Source organism: Monodelphis domestica, chromosome 5, assembly GCF_027887165.1.
Source record: "Monodelphis domestica isolate mMonDom1 chromosome 5, mMonDom1.pri, whole genome shotgun sequence".
Classification (NCBI taxonomy): domain Eukaryota; kingdom Metazoa; phylum Chordata; class Mammalia; order Didelphimorphia; family Didelphidae; genus Monodelphis; species Monodelphis domestica.
In genome coordinates, this window is record NC_077231.1 from 136,350,955 (window position 1) to 136,374,539 (window position 23,585).

Below are 23,585 nucleotides of genomic sequence, written 5' to 3' on the forward strand. Positions count from 1 at the left end.
CTGGAAGACCATAGTGGGGTTTCTTAATATTTAACTTTAAAACATTAAATCTTATTTTTTTCTAGTCATTGAAAAATCTACTTCCTACATACTTCCTACATATGCCCCTCAGTTGAGAAGGAAAAACAAAATACTTATTATGAATATATGTATATATATATATATTTAATCAAGCAAAATAATACATTATTGGTGTTGGGGTGATGTCTGACTCTTTGTGCCCTATGAACCATACTGCCCATGGGGTTCTCTTGGCAAAGATAATGAAGTCCTTTGCCATTTCCTTCTCCAATGGATTAAGGCAAAAGGAATTGAAGTGACTTACCCATGGTCACACAGCTAGAAAATGAATCCAGATTTGAACCCAGGACCTCCTGTCCCTGGGCCTGACTCTCTATCCACTGGACCATCTAGCTACCTCCCTCTATACTTTTAAAAATTGTGTTCTGAAGGGACATGTGTCATCTCTCCATATAAGAACATAAATAATGTATCTTTTTTTATCACTATGGTTGCTTACCCATCTTTACCCATTTAAACTTTTCTTGTCTCCTATGTTTTCACTTCAAAGTTTTGTCATAACTGATTTTTTCATTGTGAATGTTTAAAAGTCCTCCATCTTATTAAAGATCAAAAATTTCCTCCTATAGAATTATACTCAGTTTTTCTGCATAAGTTATTGCTGATTATAAACCTTTGCTTTCAGGAATATCACATTCTAAACTCTTTACTTCTTCATAGTGATGGATCCTGAGTATTTGAAGTTTTTCTGTCTGCTTCAGTACTTTTTTTTCTCTTTGACCTGGAAGTTCTGACTTTAAAATCAAGTTTTCATATGAAAGTTTCCTTTAGGAAATTCTTTCTATTTCTACTTTGCCCCTTTTAAAAGAGATTAGTTTTAAGGTTTTAAGTGATGTGGATAGTTTCTTTTATGATTTCTTGAAATATGACATCTAGATTTTTTTTTGATAGTGGTTTTCAGGTAGTCCAATGACTCAGCCTTTGCAGACTCAGCCTTTCATCTGAAAGCCTCTCTATATATATAAAGGCTCTAATATGCCTTTCCATCCTGATTTCAGTTTACTCCCCATCATGTGGTCCCTCTCTTTTGGGCTAAATGGACTTTAGGCTATTCCCTAAATTCCCCTGTGCCTGAAATGCCCTCTCACCTAATTTCTACCTCTCAAAATACCCATCTTCAAGGCTCTGCCTCCTTTGTAAGCTCTTCTCTGATCTAGTTAAGTCTTACTCTCTTTCTCCTTAAGTAGCCCTGTATTTACTTCTCTTTGCTCCTATTGTACCTATTCAGGAGAGGGCAAGTTTCTTTAAGTCAGGGACCTTTCTGAAATCTGTGCAGTACCTTGCACATAATTGATTTTTAATAAATGTTTGTCAAATTGAGCTGACACATATGGAACAGGAAGAGAGAATGGTCTTGTGATTTAAAAGGGAATGGAAATCCCCTCTGCTGTTGTAGTTCAGCCCCTTCTCTGCAACTTACAGGCTTAGAGAATTGTCCAGAGCCCTGAAGGGTTAAAGGTCACAAAATGAGTTTGTATCAGAGGAAGGACTTGAACCCAGATCTTCCTGGTTCCAAGGCTGGGTCTCTAACCACTATCATCTTCTACCTCTGAATATAGAATGTATTAATTATGAATATGGAGTTCATATTACAAATTATTTTTTTTACTTTCGTGTTTATTGAAAGAATATGGGTATACAAGCTAAAAAATGATGCCTATAGGAATCAGGCCCAGTAGAAAAGCAGAAAAGGGATGAGTACAGGAAGAGATAATAGGAAAAGGCTAGCACTTAATGTGGAAATTAGGTCACAAAGATCGAGGAAGTCGGAAGATAGGAGGGATACAGAATGGGAGGAAGCAAATTTACTGAATGGGAAAGGTTTTGTTTGAGTTTTTCAAATAAGTAAAATAGCAGAAAGATGCCTGATTGGAACCAAAACTTATTGACCTAGGTGCTGAGCTGTGCTTGCTTTTTTCTAATACTAAGTAAAATAAGTAAAAACAAACAGACAAACCCTTCAAAATACAGCACTTAAAAAAGAGGGAAGAAGCCATTAAGTACTAACTTTGGTCTCATCCTTTTGCCTGATGTGTGGATAACCTGTTCTTTTGTTCCGTCTCTCAGAAAAGAGCCATAGCATGGAAGGGGTGGAGGAAGATTGGAGGAGAAGTTGAGATATTTTAAAAGTATCCTAAATTCTTGGTCAAAGATCATTGGTTTGGAGGTCTGGGTTCTACCATTTACTAGATTTTTTTTTTTAACATTGGGCAGTATCTTCAGCTGTAACATTCAAATTCCTTCATCAATAAAATGAGGGGATTGGATTTTGTGAAGTCTAAGGGCCCTTCCACTTATGATATAGGGAAGCCCGAAAGTCTTAGTACAGTTCTAAAACTGCATTAAGATTTTTGAGTAAAATTAGAAATGAGAAAACTTGGATTGAAGTGTCTCCTCTACTACTTACTAGCACTGACATCCTGGACAAGATCTTTTGTTTGAGTATCCTCATCTCTAAAATGTTGATAATGCCTCTCCTGCCTAGCTCATAGAGATATGAAGAAAAGACTTTATGAGTCCACATTTTTAAATATTTAATAGGATCTATTTATTGATATTTTTGTTGTTCTGAAGTTGATATTTAACATAGACTTAAATGAGAGCTGATTGCACAGTCTCCTTCCTCCTTACAAAAAGGAACTATTTTTTTAAAAAAGCATTTTTTTCCTTTATCAGGAAAGCCGAGTCAGTAAGGCAGTGGAAGTGATGATTCAGCATGTTGAAAACTTGAAACGAATGTATGCCAAAGAACACGCTGAATTAGAAGAGCTGAAACAAGCCCTCCTTCAGAATGAAAGGCCGTTTAGCACCCTTGAAGATGAAGGTAATCAAGAATGTTTTCAAACTTCCCCACTTTTGTTTTTCGAACAATCTGTATTCGTTCTCCTATAATGTGTTGGATAGAAGAATTCATTGAGCCTTTAATAATAGAGCTTAGTTCCACAGCCGCGTTATTTTCCCAGTCTAAATGTGCTTCTCCTGAGAAAATGGAGAAGTTATCCTAATAATATCACCAGAACGGAAGGAAAGTTTGCTTGCTGCTGATCACTTGTCTAATCCTGGTGGTCCTCTAGGATAGTTTTGTCCTGAATTATTATTGCTTCTGTTTCCAAGCATGTGCCTAGGAGGCAAAACAAACACCTTGGGATGTAGGCTCCTGTACCTAACTGATTCTGGCTCTCCAGCACAATGAACTGAAGGGACTTGGGAGGCAGGGTGAGGGGGCAGGTAGACAGGGGAGGTAGGACAGGGAATGCTGGAGGAAATTATAACATAACGTTAGGCTCTCACTGTTCGTTGCTATTGTTGTTTTAAAGTAAAAATAAATGTATAAGATTGTGTTGGACAGATTTAGGTGATACTTCCTCACTGATCAAATTTTAATATAGATAGAATCTCTTTGAATTTGAATTATATACTCACTTTTCAAGAAATAATCCCACATGACAACCTTGATTTGGAAATGTGAAAGGAAAAAATGCTTAAATTTATATTTGGATTCTGTCAGTTCTCTAATTGGAAGTAGATAGCATTTTATATTATGAGTCTTTTGGAGTTGTGGTGGATCATTTTATTGAATAGAGTTTTTAAGCCTCTTAGGACTAATTATCTTTACAACATTTCTATTACTGTGTAAATTGTTCACTTTACTCTTGCATCAGTTCATGTAAGCCTTTCCAGGTTTTTCTGAAACCAACCCCTTCATTATTTCTTACTGCACAATAATATTCTATCACATTCATATACCTAGCTTGTTCAACCATTTCTCAATTGATGGGTTCTCTTCAGTTTCCAATTCTTTGCCACCACAAAAAGAGCGGAATAAACATTTTTTTTAACATACGGGTCTTTTTTTTTTCTTTGTTCTCCTTGGGGTATAGACTTTGTAGTGGTATTTTTGTATTAGAGGATCTGAACAGCTTTAATACCTCTTTGGACACAGTTCCAAATTGTTCTCCAGAATGGTTGGACAAGTTCACTGTTCTGCCAACAGTGCATTAGTGTTTCTATTTTTCCACAACCCTTCCAGTATTTGTCTTTTTCCTTTTCTGGTATATTAGCCAATCTGATGGTTGTGAGGTGGTACCACTGAGTCATTTTAATTTGCAATTCTCTAAATATTAGTGATTTAGAGTGTTTTTCATTTAATGGCTTTCATTTCTTCTTCTGAAAAAATATCCTTTTACCATTTATCAGTTGAGGAATTGTGCTTTTGTTTATGAATTTGGCTCAGCTCTGTCATATGAGGATTTTAGGAGAGGGCAAGGGTATAGAAAAGGGAAAACATAATTATATAAATAAGTTTATTAATAAAGGAAGGGAATGATGGGGAAGGAAAGGGGTTAATAGACCATCTGACTATTAAACCCCAGATACTTAACCCAATATAGTTTCTATACTAAGTTTAACCTGTCTAAACTAAACTAAACTAAAATTTAACTAATAGATAAAGTCTAAACGGGAAGCCCAGATATTCTCCCCAGAGTCCTTGGTGGGTCAGGCTGCAGAAATCCAGTTACAAAGTCCTTAGAAGATTCAGGAAAGGGAGAAATTCTCTTCCAAAATCACGCTGTCCACCAGAATGAAGAGATTTCCTCTCAATCTCTTCTTGATGATAATCTAAGGCAGAGAGCTTGAAAGATGGGTTTTCTAGGGAGAGTCCCAGATTCACAACTTCAGTGTTGAAATCCAGCTTCAGACAGACAGTTGAAAGCTGTTCCTCCAATAGCTTAGAATCTTGACCCAGCCAGCTCTCTAAGAGAATCCAGGCTTGAGAGCTGTCAATCTCTCCTTGCACTCTTCTTTGCACCTTCCCTTGCACCAGCTCTCTATATATTTGAAAATTAAACCCTTATCAGGAAAATCTGCTGCAAAGTATTTCTCCAGTTTTCTGTTAATCTCATTTTGGCTGCATTGGGGGTTTTTTTGTGTGTAACAACTTTTTAAATTTCTGTAATCAAAATAATCCATTTTACTTCTAATGAACCTCCCTATGTCTTGCCAGTCATGAATTCCTTTTCTCCATATATCTGATATGTAATTTCTTCCATGCTCCTCTAATTTGCTTAAGATATTATCTTTTATGTCTAAATCCATTCTTGGTGAATGGCATAAGATGGTACTGTATGCTTACTTTCTGCCAGTCTGCTTTCTAGTTTTTCAGAAGTTTTTGTCAAATAGTGAATTCTCATCCCCGTAGCTCAGATCTTTGGATTTTATCAAACACTAGATAATTGTGGTAATTTATTCCTGTATATTATATGCCTACACTATTCCACTAATCAACCACTCTTTTTCTTATCCAGTGCCACATTGTTTTGGTTATTACCATTTTGTAGTACAACTTGAAATCTGGTATAGGTAGGCTAATAATATTCTTCACTTTTTAAATTGAATTTCTTGATATTCTTGAACTTTTTTCCTCCAAATTAATTTTGTTATTTTTCCTATATTGAGAAAATAAATTTTTGTAGTTCTGTTGTATGGCCCAAAAATAAATAAATTCGTGTAGGTAATGTCTTCATTTTTATTACATTAGCTTGGTCTACTGGTGAGCAATGAATATTTCTCCAATTGCTTAGATCTGTTTTTATTTGTATGAAGACTATTTTATAATTGTGTTCATAGAGTTCCTGTGTATTTCTGGGGAAGTGGACCTCCATGTATTTTATACTGTCTGTAGTTATTTTAAATGAAATTTCTCTTTCTATCTCTTTCTGCTAGGTTTTGTTGGTAATATGTAGAAATGCTGATGATTTGTGTGGGTTTATTTTGTAATCCTGCAACTTTGCTAAAGTTGATCATAGTTTTAGCTAGATTTTTAATTGACTCTCTAAGGTTCTCTGAGTATACCACCAAATTGGGATGAATATTTTTTCAGCCAATAAGGAAACAAAGAGGCAAAGCTCCAAGCCAATAACAAGTTTATTGAGAGAGACCAGCAAAGCTGGGTTATTAGGTTTCCTCCCACCTAAGACAATTGAATGAGAGTTTTCTCCCTTTTTTATACCTTAATATTATATCATTCAAGATCACACCCCAATAGTCAACCACCAACCCTAGGATAGTGGAACACAGAGAAATATATTTACAAGGCATCTTTTATTCAAGAAAATGTTCTGTATCAGATATCTCTATGTGCCATATATGGTCAAGCCTTCTGCTCAGAGGGGACAACCTGTACATCTTCCACTTAAAGGACACAGGTCTTCTGAGCTATAGCCTATTGCAAAATGCTGGTTTGCTGGCTTATAGGAAGTTTTAGAAACAATAGCTAACATGAAGTTACAGAGAAAACAGCTAAATAAATTACATTCAATATGCTTAATAATCTTATAAATATAGCTACTATACTGTTATTAATCATTATCTGAAATCAATCACTTCCTTTCACTATTCACTGGTTAATTCTATCTGGGGTCTTATTTAAGAAGAGTCAAGGGGTCAGGGATTTTCATTCTCTTCTATATCATCTGCAAAAAGTGATAGTTTTTTCCCCCTTTATTGCCTTTCCTTTTGGCTTCAATCTGTTTCTTATCTTATTGCTATCACTACCATTTCTTTGGGTAATTTCTATGAATATTAATCATCATTTATATCCTTGTCTTATCCAAGATCTTACTGGAAAAGCTTTCAGATAATGCTTACTTTTGGTTTAAATAGATATAACTTACCATTTTCAGAAAAGGTGCATTTATCCCTATGCTTTTTAGTGTTTTTAATAGGAATATTGTATTTTTCAACAGCTTTTTCTGTATCTGTTGACATAATCATTTGATTTTTATTGTTTTTGTTACTGAGATGATCAATTATGTTTCTAGTTTTCCTAAAATTAAACCTTTATTCCTGGTATAAATTCAACCTGGTCTTATTGCTATAATGTCCTTGGTAGTATTTTATATAAATTTATGTATCAATATTCATTAGGGAAATTAATCTCTAGTTTTTTTAATATAATGAGCGATATTTCCCTTCTTATTTTTATTCTAGTGGTTGAACAAAGACAGCTGATTCTGAACAGTTTCTCACATCACTAACGAGGAATTTTCTGTCTGTTAAATGTTCATCCATTTCATTTTTGTGCCAGAGTGATGTTTTTATTTTTCAAGTCCCTTTTACCTCTGGCATGGATTTTGAAGCAATCCTAGAAGGATTCCTATGCCTAAAATCCATTTTGTTCTTTATCCTTTTCCATGTTTTTCCTTCTGGACTCAGAAGAATTACATAGCATTTAAGAATAAAGGTACAGGAGACAGCTAGGTAGCTCAATAGATAAAGAGCCAGGCCTAGAGACAGGAAGTTTTGGGTTGAAATCTGGTCTCAGACACTTCCTAGCTGTGTGACCCTGGACAATTATTTAACCTCCATTGCCTAGCCCCTATCGTTCTTCTGCCTTGGGACCAATACACAGTATTGATTCTAAGATGAATATTAAGTGTTTAAAAAATCCAACTCAAAATTCTAGCACTAGAGGTCAAGATGGTGCACATCTCCATGGTCACCACTATCTTCTCTTTATGTAGGGAGAAAGGATATCTGCACACTGTAGAACACCAGCATGTGGAATGTGAATTCTTGGCTTTATTGAAAGTGCTAGGCAGGGTCCTAGCCAGAAACGCCACAGCAAAGCTCTCCAGGGTCAAAACACCCTTGTTTCCAGTATATAAGAAAATAACAGATCCTTGATTATATGCAGTGATGATGTTCAGAGGATGTGTCTGCCTCTGGGGATGGCAAAGAGGTTCCTAGCCAGATGCCACAGAAAATCATTTGGATTTCAGAGCAAATGAAAACTACACAGTTGGATACTTTAGCATTTGTCCATATCTAATCCTGCTCCCTGGATTCAAAACCTTGAAGGCCACAACCACTGTGATGATTTTTGTTACCTTTCTTCCTGTATTCCTTCCTGATTATTTTTACTTTTATGTTTGTCATTTTGTGATTTATGAACTGTCTCTTTATTTTAGGTTCTTGACCAGATGAATTTTCTTATTCTTTGGTAGTTTGATTCATGTGGTACTGAATCTGTAAATTAATTTTGGTAGTAAATTCCTTTTTATTATATTGGGATGGCCCAACCATGAGCAATTCATCTCTCGCCAATCATTTGTCTGTATTTTGGTAAAGAATGTCTTATAACTATATTGATATCATTCCTGTGTATTTCTTAGTAGTAGCTGAATTACTGATGTTTTCATACATTTTGCTGTTCTTTTGAATGGAATTTCTTTTTCTACCTCTTCCTATTGGACTTGAGGTAGGAAATGTTTAAAGGCTATTAAATGATTATAATAAATTTTAAACTGTAATCATTTTCTAAGCTTTAGTTATTGAATTTACTGACTTCTTTTTTAATGTTTATTTATATTTGAAATCTACTGGAAGTAGTCAAAAATGGAAAACTGTTGCTTTAATGTCAACTGTTTATACATACATACACATATATATATACATATATAGCTTTAATAATATTTGCTTTTCCCTTCAGATGACATCCCAACTAAAAACCGTTCACCATCTCTAAATTCTAAGGTAATTAAAGCTGAATGAAATTTCAAAGAGTTTATGAAATGTTTATTATTTACTATTTATTCCATAGTGTCTTGGTATAAACTGTCTTACCCTATACATAACAATCTAGATTCCATAAAATTATAGACTATTTGAATTATAAAATAAGAAGAGAGCTTGGAGGCTGTATGGTCAAGCACTTTCATATTATTCAAGAGCCAGAGAAGTTCAGTAATTTGCCTAAGGTCATACATCTAGTTTGTAGAAGAAGCAGGTCTGGGATCTAGATCTTCTGACTTTCATTTTGTTTTTTTGCAATATATCCTGTTGCTAAGATAATTATGCAGTAATTAATAACTTGTTTTACAAAATTAATCACAATTGATAAGTTCATTTAGTGCATTAAAATGGCTTTATTAACATTTTTCTTAAATGCTACTTTTAAATAATGTCTTGTTTGAATAGATAGATCAGTTTATATTTAGGTGTACAGTGGGAAGGTATGTTGGCTTTGGAATCAAGAAAACCTGGATTCTAAGTCCTGCCTTTGGCACATATAAGCCATGTAATCATAGAATGGTCTTTTCAGCTATATGTTGCTTCCAGGTAACTTTGTAAAAGTTATAGGTGAATTGACAAGCTGTGTCAGTGGAAGGAGATTCTACACTAGGAATTCCTTAAACTATGGGAATCATAGGTTAGAACAATGAAAACAAACAAAAAAACCACCTAACAAAACAAAATTCAAACCCAAGATGGAAGAGATCAAATCATCCAAAGAAACAGGGAACACAAGAGGAAATAATCTGATCCACTTATATAATGAAGCAAATAGATTCTGTTATTTATTGCTAAGCTATAACTAGTGCATAAATTACAAAATATGCTCATAAAGCAGTGCAGCTTGTTCCACAAAGCCACACTGTTTTTTTGGTACTCATACCTCACACCTAATTCATGTCTTTTTAAATTTAAATTTTAAAATATTTTTCCATGTTTACATATTTCATTTTCTTTCACTGTCCTCTGCCCTCCCCACTCCTGGATCCAATAAGCACTTCCACTGGATTATACAAATGATATCACTTTATACCTATTTCCATATTATTCATTTTTGCAATAGAGCAATCTTTTAAAAGCAAACCCCCAAATCACACATCCACATAATTAAATGATGTCATTTGTTTTTCTTCTGTGTTTCTACTTCCACATTTCTTTCTCTCCATGTGGATAGCATTCTTTCTCCACAGGTCCCTTTGGATTGTCTTGTAGTAGCAAAGTCCGTTACATTGTATTTTTCCACGTTTCACTTTCTGTGTATAATATTCTCTTGGTTCTGCTCATTTCATTTTGCATCAGTTCCTGGAGGTTCTTCCAGTTCATATAGAAATCCTCCAGTTCATCATTCCTTACAGTACAGTAGTATTCCATCACCATCATATACCTCAGTTTGTTCAGCCATTCCCCAATTAAAGGCCACCTCCTCATTTTCCAATTTTTTTGCCACCACAAAGAGCATGGCTATGAATATTTTTGTACAAACATTTTTCATTATCTCTTTAGGGTACAAACCTAGTAGTGATATTGCTGGATCAAAAGGTATGCATTCTTTTAAAGCCCTTTGGGCACAGTTCCAAATTGCCTCCCAGCATTTCATGTGTCTTACTGTAATAAAGTTATTTTACAGAATATTTCCTTTGGAAAATATAAATCTAAACATTTTAGTTCCCTAGAAATAAAAAAAAATATTTTAGATGCTTTCTTTCCATTTTTTCATAATGACATTTTTATAGGTTAAAATTTATTTCCTTTTTTCAAAAGCCAAGGTAACTTTGAAAATATCAAACATAAGATCTTTAGATTTTTTATTTACCTAAAAACTGTAATATTTGCAAAGCTGAAATTTTTAAATTAAATATTTGAATTTGAAACAGAAACCCAAAATAATTTAAAGTAAATGAGAAAGTTCATTTATTTAATTTCAATGTGATTACAAAAACAATTTATAACTTTGGAGATTTATTGTTTGTTCACATTGTCTTTAAAAAAAGACTGTGTGTAGGATGGGGTAATCATTCTCTTATTTCTATATTAGTCAAAGTTAATTCAATATTTTTAGTTTGACTTAACAGATTTGGGCCTGGTAAAAGCTAGATAAATGTCTACTTTTGTTCCCTAGGCTCCATTCTTAATGGTTTGCAACATCAGAATACTCATTGATATTAGTTCAAACTCAGCACTATTCTTTTTTTTTTAATTTTATAGTATTTTATTTGATCATTTCCATGCATTATTCATTAAAGACAAAGATCATTTTCTTTTCCTCCCCCCAACCCCCGTAGCCGACGTGTGATTCCACTGGGTATCACATGTGTTCTTGATTCCAACCCATTGTCATGTTGTTAATATTTGCATTAGAGTGTTCATTTAGAGTCTCTCCTCTGTCATGTCCCCTCAGCCATTGTAGTCAGGCAGTTGCTTTTCCTCGTTGTTTCTACTCCCTCAGTTTGTCCTCTGCTTATGGATAGTGTTTTTTCTCCTAGATCCCTGCAGATTGTTCAGGGACATTGCATTGACACTAATGGAGAAGTCCATTACGTTCGATTATACCACAGTGTGTTTGTCTCTGTGTACAATGTTCTCCTGGTTCTTCAGCACTATTCTTGATCTGCTTTTGCAGCTTTGTGGAGATGGCATGGTGTTGGTGGAACAAGTCCTGGACTTAAGAGTCAGAAAATTCAAAATGCCAGATCCAACACATATTAGCTGCATGACTTTGGGCAGATTAACTTGCTTGAGCATCAGCTTACTCAAATACAAAAATACCTTCGTTGCCTCCTCTCATAGATTTGAAAGTATTTAATGAGCTTTATAGCATTATGGTTTTATTTTTTCCCCTCCTAACCTTTTTCTTGTTTCCACACCTTTATGATTCCTTACTGTAGAGGTTTGATTTCTTAAATTAAAAGCTATGAAGTAGAAATTTTCAGCTATATCTTTCTTTCTAAGCAAGAGAAACCAATAGCCAGTATTTGCATAGCACTTTAAGATTGAAAAGAACTTTTTATATGTTATTTCATTTGCTATCACAACCCAGCGATATGGGTACTAAGTAAAAATTGTCACCCTGAAGCCTTCTCTGTTCCATCCAACCAAAAACTTTATTTTCTTCCTCAGAAATATCACTCTCCGTAGTGTATCTTGTATTTTATTTTGTATTATAGTTTTTGTTTGTTTTTATCCCCTCTTAAATTGTGAATTCATGGTATTTTAGTATTTCCTTCACATTCTATCTTTCTTGCACATAAGACACTTAGTTGTTGAATTTCCCTGTTAGAAAAAGTTAGGTATATCTGTTTAAAGCTTATATATAAGATAAATACGATTAATTGTTAAAATATCAAAGCCAACAAAGATAGGTAGTTGAAGACTCCATATTGCCCAGATTTTTAAACTTGTAGTCTTTTCTGTGTTTAAATATTTAACCAAAACAGCTAGGCTCTCTGCAGAGAGTAGATAACAAATGTGAACATTTTCTTTTGGGAACTGCTACAAAAGAGCTCTCCTGTATCTTGTATGTGGCATTCTTCCATAGGCTATGAATACTGTTCTATAAAAGTTGGAAGACTTGGGACTTCATCACAACAGACATTCAGTTTTTATTTTCTACTTTACCTTGAAATGTGGGTTAGACTTTAATTGAAATAACTTCAGTAAATGGGAATATATTTGATTCATCTAAATCTCAGGAGATCATTAAAATGCATCATACCATTTTATAATTCTAATTTTGTCAAAGAACTATAATCATGTGTACATATGTGTGTGTCTCTGTGTACGTATGTTTATAGCCATTATCTTTTCGAAAACCCAGCATTGCAACCTTGCCCAGGAATATTGGAAATACAGGATTGGTAAGAAAATTCCCAATATTTTCGTTCAAGAGCAAAAGTTTTTAAATAGGAAAAATAGAAGCTCATCAAATTAACATTCAAATTTTTCTTTTAAAACCATCAACTACTCAAGATGTCAGGAATGGAAAAAAATGACCGCCTCTGTAGAAGACCTAGTTGGTAAGTCTATGACTGTTCCCCATTTGGGGGAATTTAGGCCTATTTTTAATTGAGTAAATGTGTATTTGAAATACATACCAATAAATGTGACCTTTAACTGTTACATTATTTTTGCAAAGTCATCTATCACACAAAAAAATTGATTTGTCCATGAATAAAATGCATCATATTTTTCCTTGGTTTTATGTGAAATAAGAGTTGTTTAAATCATTTCAATGATGCAAAATGAACTGTAGTTTTTTTTAAAATTCAGGCGTATTTTGGGACCAAAACAAAGTGAACGCCGTCCATCACTTCAACGCTTTATTAGTACATATTCCTGGGCTGATGATGAGGGAGACAAATGTGATTTAAAGTAAGTGAGTCCTATTAAAAAGCTATTATAAACACTTCAACATTAGCATATATTTTTAAGCTACATTGAAAAACAGATTTTAACAATTAATATCCATCATATTGGGGGGATTTGCTAATGTAATGCAGATTTACAGTGTGAATGTAAATAAACAAAAAGCCAACTTAGTTGTGCTTCCTGATGTGCTTCCTGAGGACTTAATAGGATTTTATCTTCCTTTTACAAAAACCGAAATAAAATTATTATAGATTCTTTTGGTACATCTCATACTGAAAAAAAATGTTAAGTAATCCACTTTGGCATTATAATTTTGTGTTGCTGGACAAACAAACAGTTGAAAATACAAAACCAAATAGGTACAACTCAATGAAAATGATTTAATTTTAAGAAATTCTTTAGTTACTATTAGCTTATTGAAATGATAGCCTATAGTTTGTTGAAATGGAGCTCCTAGGAACTCTTCAGGTTGCTGGTTCAAATCCAGTCTGTGGGAAGGTGACCATTATCAATTTATCAATCATCATGGTGTCATGGAAAGAACACTGAATTTCAACCTACATGACCTGAGTCAGGTAACACTATTTAAGAGAGTGTGGCCAAGTTACTTAATGTATATGAGCCATAGTTTCTTGACATAGAAAATAGAGGTAACAATAGCCATATCATTTATCTCTTGGGTTTATAATGCATGCACTTTGCAAATATTGAAATGCTAGGTAAATATTAGCTACTATTTTTATTCACATATTTTTTCAGAGAAGATTACATACATCTTTATTTGTTTAAAAATATTAATGGTTCCATAAAGTCCTTTTCCTGGTCAATTTATTCTAAATTTTAAAACTATTTTAAATTAATCAGGATCTTTGGGAAGAAAGACCTGAATTATCATGCTTTTGATACCATAGACTGTTAGGTATGACTAAAAAATACTCTCAAAGATAGATTTAAAAATTAAACAAATAAATGAATTAAATCAGAAACTTTTTAGAATAATTTTGTAATCATATTTTCTCAAATATATTTAAATCATTGTCTGTAGCTATAATTTAACATTATTTTCATTTTGCACAATGAGTTCTTGTCATCTTAAATAATGAAACTGATTTATTCAGAGATAAAGAAGAATCAGAACCACCTACTGAGGAAGTTTTAGAGAAAACAAGAAAACTAAGTCTTCCTGAAAAGAGTAAAAATCAGTCCAGATGGGATGTTTCTTCACTGTAAGTTGTATATTTGCTAAAAGATGCAAATTATATATATATACATACATATATATGCATATATATTGCTTTGCATGAATGTAGCTAAAAATTAAATTCTTAAATTCTAAGTCCCTTTACTTCTGACCAGAAATTTTTTTTCCTCTACTTCAGACATGTTTGGTAAAGATATCCCTCTGTCTGTTTGTCTGTCTATCTGTCTGTCTGTCTGTCTGTCTGTCTGTCTCTCTCTCTATCTATAGACATATCTCAAGCCCTATGCAGGTTAGCTCCTATATGTTATTAAGAGTAGTACCTTTATACTTGTAGGATATGAGTCTGATTTTCTTCACAAAAGAAATTTCATTTAAAGTTATCTTAAGGAGAGGGGAAGCAGAATAATTTGTAGTAAGTTGCAGTGACACAGTGTTGATTTATAGAGCATATATAAAGTATACCAAAGACTTTTTAGTATATTTAACAAAAGTACCATTAATAGATACATTGCACTGGCATAATCAACTTCCTGTATTTGCAATTTCCTCATAGTTGTGACATAGGAGCAACCTGGGCATCTGATCTCAAGACCTCCTTTCGAAAGATAAATATAACTCTCTGGATTTCGTTTGTGGTTATTGTACTATTTGCAGCTTTTATGAGTTTTCTCACAGGCCGATTTTTCCAAAGAACTGTAGATGCTGCTCCTGTAGAAAATGGGGGCTCCTGGACTTCCCTCCAACAAGTTTTATGGCCTTATACCAAACTCCAACACAAGGGGCCCCCACCAGTATGATGGCAACATGTTTAATAACAGCAATCACATATTGATTTTTAAAGCTTCAGTATCTGAACTTGTAAATCAATGGCTTTACTCTGGAAAGTTTGTTTTATAATTTTAACATGAAAAGTGAAATGTAGAAAATCACCACCTTTTAGAAATGCTTCTGTCATTCTTACATCCCTGATAATTTTATAAAGCTAAGCGAATGAATATTGTACTCTTCTCAAAGTACTAGAAAATCTGTGAATTTTAAAGTGAACCTTATCAAAAAGTTTGTACGGTTTTATCCGTTATGGAATGTTGAAGAAATAAAGAATCATTATAGTTTTAATATGATGGTATTTGAAATTTTCAACATGCCTAAATGTTCTGTTTTTCAAAAATAAAATCTGTGTGTAAAAATGCTGAGTAGACAACTTTAATGGGAAATTTTAAGTTACATTTCTCTTGCAATATTTAGCTGAATGAATACTTGATTTTTTCCAAATGTACTTGACTCACCAAAATTCCACCATTTGTAAGGCATTAAGAATAGGTTAGTACTCTAACAGAGAGTAGTAGTTTGCATACTGCATCGACAAATAGGTAGTTTGAATTCCTGATTTTCTCCATCGCTTCTTTACTAGCAAAATCCTTGATCATGTGATACAAAGTAGAATGTAATTCAGTATGTTCTTCTAACTCTCCTGAAAATGTATTACTGGATTCATTAATCTTGAGTTTTTGTGCTCTTTCACCATTATACATATAAATGGACCACTCATCATCCTCAACATACTCCTTTTTGAGAAGTTCACCCACCTATGAAAGAACAAAGAATTCTAGGAGTTACAAAACTGCGATATTGCCCAATTGTGGAGGGTTATGTGGACGCTTACTGGTACTTTTCCAAGTAACAGAGTTCATTAAAAAATAAAAATGTTGGGGCAACTGGGTGACTCAGTGGATTGAGAGTCAGACCTAGAGATGGGAGGTCCTGGGTTCAAATCTGGCCTCAGAAACTTCCCATCTGTGTGATCCTGGGAAAGTCACTTAACCCCCATTGCCTAGCTCTTACCACTCTTCTGCCTTGGAGCCAATACACAGTATTGATTCCAAGACAGAAGGTAAGGATTTTTAAAAAATAAAAATAAAAATGTTGTCTAATTATAATTGCCCAGTTATGAATTCTTATTTCAAAAACATTTGTTCTTCTGTTGTAAATTTGATTTTATGCACATCCAGCTTGAACTAAAGAGTGCCCAGTGTTAAGCTGTTGGACCTTGATAAGATCCTGGGATTTTGTTTCCAGGGAGTTCTGAAAATGAGGGACTGCTTTTTTTGTATCCCATAATTCTCTCAGAGAAATAAATATCACAGCCATTGATATGATATATTTAAAAGCCGGAATCATTGTATCAGGACACAGATGCCACAGACATCAGCTTTAACCAAAATGAGTTCATATCACTTGGGGATCTCTTAGCTAACATAGCTCAGTTTTTGATAATCTGATATTGTTTTAAGGTTGCTCTCCTATGGTTTTTTAAACATTGACAAATTCCCCTTCTAGCTTCTGGACCTTTTGAAAACTTTGGCAAGCTGTCCTCTATCCCTACCCACCTCCCTATAAGATGCTGGCTCCACTCGTGCATCCTGACCAAGCAGGTGAGGGGGAAGAGCAAGCAAACACTTATTCCCCACAGCCATTTCCAGACACTCCATTAGCTGCATTCATTTGGCAACCTTATTTCTTGGGATGTTCACATCATCCTTTTACATTACTCAGTCCATATTCCAGTGACTATAATCTATCAGGGCATTTTCCTTCCTTTCTACGAGTTGAGTACCTGGACCACTGTATTTTTCTCCATCCCAGTCCCTCCCTTCTCTCCCTTCCACTCTCATAATTTCAATCTTCTTCATTCCTATTCCCGGTGTCTTCATTAAACTTAAGCTAAGTGGCTAAGGTCAAAACGTAAATCTTCAACATCAGTTCTATGTCATCTCCACCATTACTCCATTGTTGCTTTAGTGTCAAGAGTTGCCAAAAATCTCAGCTGTTAAACCCCATTGTTACTTTTTCTTAATTTTCAACTCTGCTGCTTTTGACACTTTCAACCATTCCTTCCTCTTTGATACTCTTCTCTCACTAAGATTCTGCCGTCTCCTCCAGCTGCTCTTCTGATTCATCATTTATCCCCTACATGTAGGTGTCTCACAAGGTTCTGTGGTGGGCCCTCTTTTCTACATGTACTTTATACCTGGTAATTTCATCTATTGGTTTAGTTATCACCTCTCTAAAGATGACTCCTATGTCTAGGTAGGTAGGCAACACAGCAGATAGAGTGCCAGGACTGAAGTCAGGATGGTTTATCTTTGGAAGTTAAAATCTGGCCTCAGATACTTATTAGCTGTGTGACCCTGGGCAAGTCACTTAACCCCGTTTGTCTCCATTCCTCATCTATAAAATGAGCTAGATAAGGAAATGACAAACCACTATAGTCTCTTTGCCAAGAAAATCCCTAATGGGGTCACCAAGACTCAGACATGACTGAAACAACTGAATATTTTACAAAAATCTATATACTCACCCAGTCCTACATCGGCTATCTGCTTAACATCTCTGCCTATGTATTCTATCATATTAACCTCTTCTAAAATAGAAATAGAACATTCCCTCCTCCACAGTTTTAGCTCTTTGATCTCTATTGCCAAAATCTCTTACTTCCCCTTTTGTCCCCTTTCCCTACTCATGCAACTACTACCCTTTTTCAAATCCTCCCTCATCGTTTGTGCCACTGTAATAGATGTCTAATGGTCTCTAATCCCTCCTCTTTCCAATTCATCTCCCAAAATAATCTTCCTGCAATACAAATCTAAATCTACCACTCCTTTACTCAAAAACTTTCAGTAATGCACTTTCCTCAAGAATAAAATTGGATTTATAAGCCCTCAACAATCTGGGTCTAACCTACCTTTATAGCCTCATTTCACAATAATTCCTTTTATGTATCCTCTGTTCTAAAAAATTGGATTTGTGATTGGTCCCAAAACTCTACATCCTCTCTCTACATTTGCACAAGTTATCTCTCCACACTTTGAATATCCCTCCACTTCCTCCCTTCCTCCTAAAATGCTTACTCTCCTTCAGGATCCAGCTCAAGTGCCACCTCCTCTGTGAAGCTTTCCTAGATCTCTAGTCATTGATAGTCCTCTCTCTTCTCTCAAATTCCCTCATATTTATTTATCTGGGCCCATACTTTATCTTCCCTTTCCTGTCAGTAGAATGTCAGCTTTTCATAAGTTAAGGATTTTTTCATCTTTGTCTTTTTATTTCCACTTCCAGCCCAATGCCTTATACATTTTAGTGGCTGAATGTTTGTTGAAATGCTTTTGATAAATTTTTTTCATGTCTTAGAAGGAGAAATTAATGTTATCTTTCTCTTTTACTCGGCTCCTAAGACATTATACAGAACCTTCTTTCTAATGACATTGAAGGATAAATTTGAACTTTGGAAAATATACCTTCAAAATGACATTTTGAGGACCACATGCCTGATTCCATTTACTCCAACAGAAAGAAAAGGAAGATGCCAAAAGGGCCATTTGTCGATAAGTTTTCATTTCTACTAATGGATCCTACAATATAAACACAAAAGGAATTAATCCTATACTACCTATGTAAGCATTAACAAGGTATTCATCACTTGGAAGGAGGGAAGATTTCTTTGGGCATTCTGAGTCACTCCCACACATTTTGTTTACACAAACATGCATTTATGTCATAGTACATCTACCCATGCTGTTAGTTTTCTATAACATTCATGAATATAGGAATTCAGCTAGACTGATGATGCTTGCAAAATGCAAGATCTGTAATGACTGATCTAGAGAGCCATTCTGTCTGGACTGCACAATGCGCCTTGCCTCGTGATTGTAGAAATCAAGCATCCTTTTGGTGCTAAGGATATGTCACCTAAAGCCTCAGGACGGATGGTGCAGTGCTTTCATGGAGAAGTCACATCGAATGGGATGACTAGGATGTCAAGATGATAAAATGGGTCGGTGAAGGCAGACAATACCTAGTTCTGATCGACTGAAACCGAATTCCAACTTAATTAATTCTAGGGAGCTGCCTGAGGCAGAGAGAGGTGAATAATGACATGCCTGGGTCATATGGTCATACAACAAATGTCAGAGGGGAGATCTGAACCCAGGTCTTCTTGATTCTAAACTGCCTTCAATAATCATCATCATTCCTACTTATAGAAAGCTTTAAGGCTTATAAGGGTTGCCATATTTTTTTTTTCTCTAATAAACATTAGTGTCAGAGCTTTGACACAACCGTGGTCTTCTCTCAATCCAAATCCAATGCCATTTCTATTCACCCTCTCACATTATCTCTAGAGGCCCACAGGAGCATAGCACTTAAAGCTGGCCACAAGAAAGCAAGGGGGTTTTAAAAGCCTTTCTATGAGATGAAATTACTTTCCTGGGATTTCACAGCTCCCTACTCTTGTTGAGTTTTATTTCTACCACCATGCTGGGCCCCAAGTAAGATTTCTGAAAAGTTTGGATATTTAATAAAGGCTTCTGGTTTCTGGAAAGCCAGCATTTTTCTTTGTTTCTCTGACATCGAAATAAAGCAAGCAAGATTAAATGATACAAACACATTTATTCAGGTTAGTAAGCCTTTAGTAAGTACCTGCTAGGAGAAAGGCCTTGTGCCAGGTACTAAGGATACAAAGACAAAAATATTGCCTGCCCTCAAAGAGTTTGCATTTTACTAGGAAGAATACTTATTATAGGATTCCCAAGGGATCTGGTGAAAACCAGCAATGGGACTGACAGTTCTTGCAATACTTCCTCTCTGAGCCTGCAGTCAGTGGACTTACTCATGAAGAAGCTACATTGCCCAGGGGGTAGACTTTTGGACTTGGGGTCAAGAAGTCCTGAATTCAAATATAACTTCTGATACTTACTGTGTGACCCACACTGCTTGCCATAGGGCAAGACACTCAACCTCTCTGTGCCTCAGCTTCTTTATCTGCAATATGGGCAGAATAATCCAATCAGGAAGACTTAGGCTTTGAGCTCTGCCTCTGATACTATTTTGGTGTCTATGGATAGCTCATTAAATGCCTCTCCCTTAAGATAAGAGCAATAATACCTGTAAAACTTGCCTTAAGGGACCAAGAAGCTCCAATAGGGTAACAGATTTGAGGCACTTTGCAAACCTTAAAGCACGTGTCAGTTATTATTTTTACAAATGCTTGATCCATTTTTCATAATAATAGCCATGGATGGGCTGTGTGTTTTTATTAGAGGATTAAATTTCAGAGAAAAGTAACTTATAATAACAGCACTTAGATCAAATATTTGGAAGTTAAAGACCTAGACTCAGTTTCTAACCCTGCCAGTGACACTCATATGTTAGAAGATTCAATGAATGAGCAGTTATATTTATTCTTCCACTTCTTTCTATGCCCCTGGATAAGTAAGGCTATCAAATGTTCTTGAACTCCTTAAAGTGTGTGTGTGTGTGCACATTTACATATATAAGGAATGTTAAATTCAAAATCATCAATACATTTAACTTTAAAAGAAATTTTTACCTTGTCATTCACAGCAACATAAGCACCAGAGTATTCAGATGGAAAGATATTTAATCCAGTTTGTTTCATAGCAATTATTAAAGAAGAAATATTCATCCATTTTTTTAACAGATGAGAAAGCTCATAATTTTCACCTACTTCAACTGCAGCTAGCATACATTGGCTATCCTGTTTTCAAGGAAAAAGTAGAAATTTCAAAATAAAATATACTCAAAAAATAATTAAGCTTACTTGAAAAACTAATGTATAATATTTTAAAACTTTTAATGAATTCTTTTTTAAAAAATCATTTCTTTATGAAGCTTCTAATCTAGTAAGTGCTGTCACTGATTGTGTGGTCTTGGGAAAACTACTTGGGTCCTTCTTCATCTGTAAAATGAGAATGGACTAGATGAACTTAAAGGACCCTCCCGGCTTTAAGTTCCATGACTCAAATAATAAGAGTTGGTCTACTAAATGAATTATATGTTATACAAAACTCCTGAATATTTGGCTAAAATAATCTATCCAAAGAAAAACATTTCTAAAAATTTCCACTTCTATTAAATTTAAACACAAGCCTAGAAGTTCTGGTCAAGTTTCTTGGGTGTATTCATCGGTATAGGAAGTTTTACAATGGAGTTGCCTAAATGGATGAAATTATAAATCTGAACCACTGTCTCTTCTGCCATCTCCTTTACCCCACCAAAAAGAAAAGAAAAGAATGAAAAAGAAAAGTAGCAAGAAACCTGTAACAGTTAAAATCTTGACTTCTAACTATAGATAACCTGGTAAATGTGTTATCCTACTCAACTTGAAGCTAAGACTTAAATAATGTATAATGTCAGAGTTGTAATTGCTTTTTTTTTTTTAAACCCCTACCTTCCGTCTTGGAGTCAATACTGTGTATTGGCTCCAAGGCAGAAGAGTGGTAAGGGCTAGGCAATGGGGGTCAAGTGACTTGCCCAGGGTCACACAGCTAGGAAGTGGCTGAGGCCGAATTTGAACCTAGGACCTCCCGTCTCTAGGCCTGGTTCTCAATCCACTGAGCTACCCAGCTGCCCCCTGTAATTGCTTTTTTGATGGAATTAACAGCAAAGAAAAGTTCCAACTTTAAGTTAGAGATTTCAGTTATAAGGTTGAGAAATCAGGCAGCTCTTTAAGGGAAGCTGGAGCAGAAACACTATTCATTATTTTATTTTTTTAAATGTCTCATTAATGCTCTTTTACTTTTTTACTTCACTGTCAGTTTATATGTTCTTCCTATTGGGGGATGACTAGACAAATTATGGAATTTAAATGCAATAGAATATTATTGTGTAGTAAGAAATGATGAAATGGACTGTTTCCAGGGAAGCTTAGGCAGACCTACATGAACTGATGCAGAATGAATTGAGCAGAATTAGAACAATTTATACAATGATAGCATTATAGAGAAAAACAGCTTTTAAAAACCTTACAACTCTGATCAATGCAATAATTAATAACCATAAATTGATCTAATTATTCTCAGCAATACAGTGATCCAAAACAAGCCCAGAGACTCATGATGAAAAATGCCATCCATCTCCAGAGAAAAAACTGATGGAATCTGAATGCAGACCAAACATGTTTCTTCTTCCTCCTTCCACAAAATGACTAATAAGGGAAAATGGTTTACATGATTACACATGTAAAATCTATATCAGATTATTTACCGTCTCAGGAAGGGAAGAAGGGTGAGAAGGAGAGAGAGAATTTGGAACTCAAAAAAATGTTAAATGAATGTTATAAGTTACTATTAAATGTAATGAGGGAAGGAGGAATCAACTATTATTTTTGGGGGACGGGGAATCAATTATTATAAGAATAACCAGGAGTTTTAAAAAAGAAGATGAAATATACCACTCACTTCTCCTGAAAGAGAGATGCTGAACTTAAAATGCAGAAAGAGACATACATTTTTGGACATGGGAATTTTTTTCCCCAAATTATACAGCTATATATTACGAGCTTTCTTTTCTTACTTTTTTTGTTTTAATTGCTCAATAGGAGGAACAGATTAACTTTAAAATGCTTGTTAACTAGAAAAGATAAAAGTACCCTTTTATAAAAAAGATTTTTTTCCTAGTACTTTGGCCCATACTCAAGGTCATTCTCATTTGGTAAAACCGATTGTAGCATACATAGCCTTTGAGAACCCAGTATCACCTTCAGACTACAAAGAAGAATCAAAATAAGAGTCCCAGAGGAATATTGGAAGGGATTTCCCAGACCATATAATTCAACACTTGCCTGAGAGAGAATCCCTTCTACAATACAGTATCCAGCCTTGTCCTGAAGTGACCATCAAGCTTTGCTTACAGATTTTTAGTCAAGGGGAACCCCACCATCTTCTGAAACAGTGAATTCCAATTTGAGATAGCTCTCGTTATTTTTTTCCCCTTTTTAACAAGCTGAAATAAAACACTCTACTTCTATTTCTTACTTCTACTTAGGTCTTCAAGAACCAAGCAAAATAAATATAGGGGAAATGGCAGTTTTTATTCTTCTACATGACAAATAAAGCTAAATGTTTTCTCCACCTTTTGAAAAGTGAAATTGGGCCAAGAAACAAGCTAAGAAATTATTAGCTGCTGTTTTTAGCAAAGCAAGAGGAAAGAGATAAAGAAAAGGGAGGCAAAGAATAAGGAGGGGAGGGAAAAAAAAAGCAATGAAGAGAAAGTAAGTTCCAGAACATGTTCAAATCATTAAGCCTCTCATCACTACCATATCATGCCTTCTTGAGAGGGCGGAAATATTATTTTCTGACCTCCTCATATATTTTCTCTTTTTTGTGCAAGTGAAATCATGTATGCTTCTGTTTGTTAAACTGAATTCACCTAAATGTTTACTATTCCGATTCTGACATTTCCTCATATTTATGTCTCTTTAAAGTACTGTATAATGCTACTTTGCACACCTTTCATTTCCCTCCCTCCCTCCCCCTAATTCCCACACTCATGACCTTTAGCTAGCCTATTC

General features: G+C 34.8%; 2 protein-coding genes and 1 pseudogene across 9 annotated transcripts in view; 1 reads left to right on the forward strand and 2 right to left on the reverse strand.

Moving 5' to 3' along the window:
• The window catches only part of IRAG2 (inositol 1,4,5-triphosphate receptor associated 2), a 133,902-nt gene extending 118,565 nt beyond the window's left edge, over window positions 1–15,337 (forward strand). Inside the window, 7 exon segments of the mRNA XM_056800651.1 lie at window positions 2,758–2,905; window positions 8,573–8,616; window positions 12,447–12,509; window positions 12,622–12,668; window positions 12,922–13,023; window positions 14,139–14,246; window positions 14,775–15,337. Coding sequence (XP_056656629.1) covers window positions 2,758–2,905; window positions 8,573–8,616; window positions 12,447–12,509; window positions 12,622–12,668; window positions 12,922–13,023; window positions 14,139–14,246; window positions 14,775–15,018 — 756 coding nt within the window. The 3' untranslated portion in view covers window positions 15,019–15,337.
• VN2R654P (vomeronasal 2 receptor 654 pseudogene) lies at window positions 7,189–7,970 on the reverse strand (annotated as a pseudogene).
• Window positions 9,416–23,585, reverse strand: part of DNAI7 (dynein axonemal intermediate chain 7) — a 92,915-nt gene continuing 78,745 nt past the window's right edge. For 7 of the 8 annotated variants that reach the window (XM_007503514.3, XM_007503513.3, XM_007503512.3 and 4 more), the window contains 3 exons: window positions 20,604–20,771; window positions 18,514–18,627; window positions 9,416–15,807 (listed from right to left, as the gene is read on the reverse strand). In XM_007503514.3, coding sequence (XP_007503576.1) covers window positions 15,532–15,807; window positions 18,514–18,627; window positions 20,604–20,771 — 558 coding nt within the window. In that variant the 3' untranslated portion in view covers window positions 9,416–15,531. The remainder of the gene's footprint in view (window positions 15,808–18,513; window positions 18,628–20,603; window positions 20,772–23,585) is intronic. The other variant, XM_056799408.1, reaches the window with a different exon arrangement.